Genomic DNA, 7,541 nt, shown 5'->3' with positions numbered 1-7,541 from the left:
AGAAAAACATCAAAAAAGAAAATCTCAGTTGTGGAGAGGCAAATCAGACAGCAGGTGCTTGGATGCACAAACCGTAGCAAAATACGATGACCATCGCTTTGTGTGGACAATAGTTATTAGCATATCTATTAGCAAACCCCACGGTTTCCAACTTGTATTAAGTCGACATTTCCAGATCAAGCTTCCTACTTTGAGACAAACACGACAGATTTTATATTTAAATGGTTGCACACCAGGTCTAAAATCTGAGTTTTAATAAAGTTGCAAAGGAAACTGAGCTAGGTGGGTGGAGCCTAACACTGGTAGTCAGGGCATCAGACCACCAAGACAGACCAATCAGGGAAGGCTTTTGTCATTTTGGATTTAAATAGTAAATCTGTCAAGGTTTTGTACTTTTATGATACAGATCAGTATCTAATGAGACGCTCGTTTAAAAAACTTTAACTGAAGCAAAAATGATTAGTTTTAACCTTGGAAGCTATAACGTGTTAAAAATATAAGCCTGCACCCTGTCTAATTCAATTCCTGACTAGTGTTATTACAATTTTAACACCTCTTTTATTCTAAATGTATTTTAATAACAGGTTTGTTCGTTGACAGACCAGTAAAATGACAACATCACAGCAAAAAGCGCTTCAATAATCTTTATTTCATAAAAAAGTCAAATTGGTTTATATCCGATTAAAGAAAGTATAAACTGACGATAATCAGGTAGCTGGCGAGGCATCTTTTAGGGCGGGGGTGGGAGGATGGGGTAACGGATTGAACAGAACCAGGAAAACAAAGTGGAAATAAAAATAAAAAGCGTTTGCCAAAAAATAAATCGAAAGTCAAAGGAAAGCGGGACAGGAAAAACAACTTTGGCAAAACTGACAACATTTTCAGTCGCACGGCTTGAACTTCAATATAAACCCCATCCTGCTTCAGAACCAGGATTCTGAGACTGCGTTGAATCCTTGGATCCAGATTAGAGAAGGCGTTAGAAACTAATCAAGAAAGGAGGGCAGAATTCCTGGTTTTTCTGATTCCACATGGGAGCCGCAACCCCTCAACCAGAACAGTTTGAAATACTGCTTAAACATTTCAGTGGTAGAAGTGTTTGTGGAGATAAATCAGTAACAGGAGGTAGAAGAGAAGGGTCGAGATGTTCTGCTGCTCCTGCTGCTACAAAACAAAAATTTAAAAAGACAAAAATGAAAAGCTCGTCTGGTGATGAAGGTTTCAGTCTGCCTCCTCTTCATCTGACTCAGACTCTGCAGGAAAAAAAAAAAAATAGGAAAATGAAATTATTTTAGTAAAATGTTTAACAAAAAGCCACTAAATTTGGGGAAAATGAAAATACAGCAAGTTTAAATTTGTGGAGTTCTGGCCCGGAAGTTCCAGTTTGGTTCCACCATACCATAATAAAAGGTCTGGGATAACTGAACCAGTTTTCTTTGGGACATTATGAAGAGTTCAGGAGATTTGTTTGACTTGTAGAACACAACCGGCTCAACGATACAGGATAAATAAGATCCTGGAACAGTTCGGAAAACCCGACATTTGAAGGTTTAAAGAAACAGGAACAAAAAAGGACCAAAATCCTGCAGAAACACAAGAGCTAAAAAAAATTGTTAATTTTTTCCCCCATAAAAACAGGAAGTCATTTAACTCAAACAACTCCTGGTTTGGTTTTTAATTTGTGCAAGAGATTCAACAACTACTGAACGCGTCGGTTAAAGAGTCACTTACTAAACCACATTTTAGCATCATTAAGGTTCATTTTCACATTACATTTGCTGTAGCTAAATAAGATCCAGACTGAAAGCAGATCTATGGGATAGACGTCGATAAATGAAGTTAAATGCAAATTTGCTGCATGACATTTCTTAACCAAACTACTTTCAGCTAAATGCAAACTTGTTTCCGATTAAACGTCGTTTTCAGGAAGCCTCAAACAGACGTTAGAACAGCAACCTGAGCTCGTCTGTGCAGTACGACGACATCCCATCCAGATGAACTGGTACCACTGAGGTTCTGATGGTATTCAACTAATCCACTAAGCTCTTTGCATTGAACATTTCATGCATGATCTGGTAGAAGAGTTTCTAAGTAGCGACGCTTTAGTTAGAACAGAAAAGGAGTCCTGCAGAAAACAATATTTTCTTCTTTCTGATCAATCTGACCTTGAGCATTTTGTCGTTGGTGACCTGTGAGCATCTGCTGCCAGGAGACACTGTCTCTAAATATTACATTAGTGATATGTGGTTACCTTCCTCAGCGTTCTTCAGCCACTCCACAAATTTCTTCATCTGCTCCAGGAAAACGCTCTTCCCCTTGGCAAGGTGGGCTTCAGAGTACCACTTCAGTATGGCCTCTTCACTTAATACGTCAGCTGGGAGACAGAACCGGGTCAAAGTTTAACATACAGGCCACCCACTGGGTACTGGCACACAAGGTCACTCAATAAAACAGCATCAGGGAGTTTTAAAATGAGACCCTAGCCTGACCTTTGTAGAGGAGCACCACGATCTTCTGAAAAGCCTTCATGAAGTGGATGTTATCGTAGCAGTACTCCTGGATCTTCAGCAGCAGGCTGAGCTCGGACAGACCCTGGGAGGTGAAGGCCTTCAGCAGATCGCTGTATTGCTGCAGGAGACAGATGGGTCAGAGTGAAGTCTGGATCAACAGGATTCTGGGTCTCTGTTTGCTTTAACATCCTTGTTTTGGTTTGAGTGAAATTTCAAAGCTAGACGGGACAACCTGCCCGAGATCAGAACAGAAGCACTTAGTAAAATAGAGGTGGAGCTTCAGTAAACATCAGGTACCACCTCTTCCTACACCAAGCCCAAGATGTGACCTCGAGCTCCAACAACAGGGGGCGCTGTTGGGGTTTTCTTCCAATCAGCCGCCTGTTCAGATCATTTCACAGCAGAAACTGTTGTGACGGTATTTTCTGGCCCACCTTCAAGTGTTTGATGGCTTGTTCGGTCACCAGCTCTTCTTTCTTGTTCCACTCCACGGAGCTCATCACGCTGGTCCAGATGATGCTGATCAAAGCCTGCTCAGAGAGACTGGCCTTCTTCATCTCCTCCTTGGTGAAGGCGATGATCTGAAGCACAAACATCCCAGGTTACTCCAGTCCTTCTGGGTCTCACCACCCAGAGAAATGCTGAAAGCTCACCTCTTTCTGAGGGTCACCGCGGGCCATCATCTCCTGGAGCTCCTTCTGCAGCTCCTTGCGGGCGCCGATCGATTGCTGGTTGCGGGCGAAGTCGGACAGCTCCTTCAGCCCGGCGTCGGTAAAGTATTTAGAAAAATGCTCGCAGCTCCGTTTGTTGGCAGGAAAGAGTTCCTGAAAAACGTCCCAAAGCAGACGAGATTAGACACACGGCAGGAGATCCTACAGGTTGTCTGGAAACTCAAATTTTATACACAGAAGAGAATTTTAAGCCATCTAGACAACTACTTATCTTCAGATTCCTGCCTTGAGCTTTAATGACACTATAATTTCCTCATTACTTTGAGACCTTTAAGCTTGTTTCAGAATAACTGAATGGTGATGTGGACCCAACAGGAGGCCAGTAATCCTATTTTATTTTTATAGCAGTGGGTTTTATCCTGGGTCTAGAAAATAATCTACACGTGCGATACAGTAGAGTATCAAAGAAAAATGTATTTCATAACACAATTCCAATTAACAAATGAAACTTATTTAGGTGGCGTATTTCAAGCATTTATTTTTGATTTGCAAGTGAAATGCAACATTTACCCTAAACTGAACAGAGTTCAGACCTGCAGAAAGTTTAGGCACCTTTCCCTGTCCCATTTTCTTCCTTCCACTCAACTTTCCATTTATATGCCTGGATATAAACACTCTGAATAGCTAGCTTCATAGTTCTTTATGGGTCTGAGAAACTGAATTCAAAATTACCCGACACCTAATTTATTCAGATGTAGCCAATTTCCTTATGAACAGTTTAGTTGGCTTAGCTGCCATCTTAAGATAATGAGAGCTGGAAATGGTTTCGTTGTGAAAACTGATTAATTATCTAATGTTCTTCAGAAAAACCCTGAAATGATCTGGATCCAGATAAAAAACATCCACAGGTTCATATGATCCCTGGGCGTCACGGCAGGTTCAACACAAGACCTTCTCAGTTCTGCCCCTCAATCAGTTTGATGTCTCAACTCATGATCAGAAGGGATTTTACCATCAGCCTGTTGTCCATGCCGACTTTGCGGAGACTGCCAGCAACAGAGTTGATGTCCTTCTCGTGGATCCATGACTTAAACAGCTTGACAGCAAAGGCTGCAGAGACTCCTGGAAACAAGGAGGCATACTTGGGTCAAATACAGACAGAAAGTCAGCGTCGGTGCTGCGACAAACCCAGAAAGAACTGGCCGAGGACTCTCACCCTCTTTGACGAGGTTTTCGTTATAGAGGCTGATCAGAATGGAGGCGGATATGCTGCCGTTGGCCAGCAGGATGCCGGTCAGCATGGCTAGCTTGTTGCGCTCGGACTCAGTGAACCCCTTTAGAAACAGCAGCAACTGCGAACAACCACAAACAAGCTTTAAAGGTGTGAAGACTCCCACCGGTTTACATCACTCCACAGTTCTGTTATTGTCGAAGTCGGATCTAGAAGCTGAACCACCTCCTGTCAAGACTGTGGGGGTCCAGTTGCAGCTATAATTCACTTCATCTGTAAACAGCTCAGTCAACAAAGCAACAGTGTGTTGTTCAGCTGCATGGCTCTTGTCCAACCCGCTCAGGTCATGCAGAAAACATTTATCCCTCTGGTTCCTCACCTTTTTGATCTCCTCCTCAAAGCCCTTCTCCAGGTACTTGTAACGCCTGATCAGCTTGTTAAAAACCTGTTTTATGTAAACAGAAACCGGGTCAACATTCAGTCAAAGCTTGGACAACATGAAGGTTGCTTCACTCGCTTCACCTGAGCATATGCTTGCATCGTCTCCAGGTCTTCCTGCGCCGTAAAGAGGCAGAACTCGGTGCGGGTCATGTCGTCAGACAGAGTCCCGCCTGGGGCTGCGGGACACAGGACGCCATCGTTTAGCTTTGAAGCAACTTAAACAGGACATGTCCGGTTTTCCACAACCCCGCAGACTTACCCAGCATCCCGCCGGCCACCAGGATGTCAAACAGTGTCTCTGCATACCGGCGGTAGTCGAGTTTGGCGCCAGAGGCATCAAGGAACTTTGCAACCGCCTCCAAATCAGTGCCAGTTTGATTCAAGCCTTGTACGATACTTTCTTGAAACTGAGTAGGGTCAAATCTCTCCTTTTCATCTGGGGGCAAAAATCAGACACACTGAATCAAAAGGGGAGAGAGGGAAGGCCTCCAGGAGAGAAAGGTTATCACGCTGGGAGGGTTTACCTCTTTTCCTCGTTTTGAAACGCTGGCCTGTTAGCGTTGGCTTTTGCTGCTTTTGATTATTCATAAAAGACACCTGGGAAGAGATAAACATGGTGGTTAGGACCTAAACATTTATCCCACAAAGAAGGGAATGGGCAGATCTGCCAGGAAAAGCCTGATCAATGCATCTCTAATCAACACGGCTAATTAAAACCACCCATTTCTCCTGATCTCACACCGTTTTCCAGGCTTCCCGAACTTTTCCAGGCATCGTTCTCAAGGATTTTACTGTCATTTCTCTGTCCCTGTTTCCAATGAGTCATAGCGGAGAAATTCTCCAGATTTAAGGAAATCCAAAAGAAAACGGTCGTTGGTTGTCATCTAAAAACCATGATTTTAGTTAGACACTGGCTGGGTATCACATGATGGTACACCAAGGCTTTAAACCAGAGCGGAAATGTTTCCTCTAATGCTTCGAGGCTTCGTTAAATGCTAGTTAACCATTCAGGGCACTATGCTCCAGCGGGGTGGTTCTGTGTGTTAAACAACCGTCTCTCTTCCACTAATGACAGCCTGTCCGGCTGATATGTGGACGCCAACTGAGGTGACCAGCTATGGAGAAAGACGGCGAGGAGCGAAAAGAAACAGAAACAATGCAAAACGGAATCAGCATCCCATAATAGCACATCTTTGCATAATAGCTCCATCCCTGAAAATTTAAACTTTATTTAATTTCAGAATCCCTTTTGATTAAGTAAAATCCAGCATATCATTAATAAGGATGTTCAATTATATTCTACAGAAACAGATGAGGCATTCTGCCTGAATTAAACAAAATATAAACCATTAAGTCAATCAATATTTATTGATCATTTTGATATCGGGTGAAACTTTTTCATGGTTTCAATGTAAAATTGTAACTTAACCAACAGATAACTTTTTATATGAAAGATTTGTTTTCACATACCTATTTTATGTCAACAGAAGGTTTATAAAATACATACATTTCCCACCTGATCACAGGCACCAACATTTAGCTTCCTCTACACTCAGAAAAAGAAAATTACCAAAGCTATTTGATGCGAGACGACGCAAAATAACCGATAATAATTTTTTTTTGTGCAGTCTCCCAGGTGAGGCTGTTTAACCGGCGCACAAAAGGAAGGAGGGCCAGACAAAAGGCGAAGCTGGGAGGTACAACGGGGCTTGTGGGTGTCGGGTCGTGATTTCAAACAACGGCTGCTATTTTCGGCCTTTTTAAAACCAGCAGCGTGTGAATCCAACGCGGAAACATCTCAGCAGCATTCTGATCAGTTATAAGCGGGGATCATTTCAACTAAAGTCGGCTAACTGAGGGATTAGCCGGAGCTAACTCCGGGCCTCACCATGCGCCCGGCCGCTGTTTGCTAGCCGGGCCTGCTAGGCTACTAACCGGGCTTAAATCACTAGAATGTTCTGGTCCATAACCCTAAATACCAAGAAAAGCTGATCTGTATTTAAACACAATTTTCCATCGAAATGTCACGACAGGCCGCGACATTATATCGCCGCAGAGCTATAAAAATTGTGAGCGCAGCTAAAGCTAACCGACCTGGAGTAAAATCCCCGGCTTCCAAAGAGCCTCTAAGCTCCGGTTACAGCCACAGAGGAACCGCGCCGCCTGCCCACAGAAACTCCCCGTGTTTCAGAGAACATCCGGAGGCTGTTGTCGAGGATACTCACCGAAATGAATGCAGATAAAAAACGGTTGTGAACCAGGTGAAGGGAAGCAAGTGTCGGGAGTCTCTGAGCGGTCCAAACAAAAAGACCTTCCCGTCAGGACTACAGCTGGCTCCGCCCACCGCGCATGCGTACATAGACCAAGTTGATCCAATATTTTAACCCAAACATTTTTCAGCAAAGCTCAAAAATTAACGTTTTGTTTTGAATCTACTTTGTTGACAGCGATGACGGATATTATTTACCCCCTTATAGATTTCTTCTGTTTTTGCTGTTTTGTCAAAGGATCAAACCAACCTGACCCCATGTGACCCCATTACTCTCCTGGTGAAATCATGAATTAACTGTGATTAACCACATTAACTGTCCTAGCCACACCACTGATTACTGCCAGTCCTGTACAACCTGGAAATCACTTGATTAGAGCCTGACCACCTGAAGTAGGCTGAAGGATCTCAAAAAGCAA

At 43.3% G+C, this 7,541-nt stretch overlaps 1 protein-coding gene across 1 annotated transcript; it reads right to left on the bottom strand.

Annotated features, from left to right (window-relative positions):
• Positions 1-629: 629 nt before the first annotated feature.
• On the bottom strand, positions 630-7,219 carry bzw1a (basic leucine zipper and W2 domains 1a). The gene is made up of 12 exons (XM_047355870.1): positions 7,079-7,219; positions 5,378-5,450; positions 5,113-5,289; positions 4,935-5,029; positions 4,792-4,857; positions 4,398-4,533; positions 4,194-4,303; positions 3,164-3,334; positions 2,945-3,091; positions 2,490-2,628; positions 2,252-2,374; positions 630-1,253 (listed from the first exon to the last, which is right to left on the bottom strand). Exons 2-12 carry the CDS (start codon positions 5,439-5,441, stop codon positions 1,222-1,224), a joined length of 1,260 nt encoding a protein of 419 aa, XP_047211826.1. The 5' UTR covers positions 5,442-5,450; positions 7,079-7,219; the 3' UTR covers positions 630-1,221.
• Between the last annotated feature and the right edge of the window lie 322 nt (positions 7,220-7,541).

This window comes from Girardinichthys multiradiatus, chromosome 24 (genome assembly GCF_021462225.1).
Source record: "Girardinichthys multiradiatus isolate DD_20200921_A chromosome 24, DD_fGirMul_XY1, whole genome shotgun sequence".
NCBI lineage: Eukaryota > Metazoa > Chordata > Actinopteri > Cyprinodontiformes > Goodeidae > Girardinichthys > Girardinichthys multiradiatus.
Note: the sequence above shows the minus strand (reverse complement) of the source record. Positions and strands in the feature narration are given on the sequence as shown.

Excerpts from the sequence above, each read along its gene's own strand:
- bzw1a (XM_047355870.1), bottom strand. The coding sequence starts at position 5,441 with ATGAATAATCAAAAGCAGCAAAAGCCAACGCTAACAGGCCAGCGTTTC. Across the intron at positions 4,534-4,791 it reads TTGAGGAGGAGATCAAAAAG|TTGCTGCTGTTTCTAAAGGG; the intron begins GTGAGGAACCAG and ends GGTTGTTCGCAG. Across the intron at positions 2,629-2,944 it reads AAGCCATCAAACACTTGAAG|CAATACAGCGATCTGCTGAA; the intron begins GTGGGCCAGAAA and ends TGTCTCCTGCAG.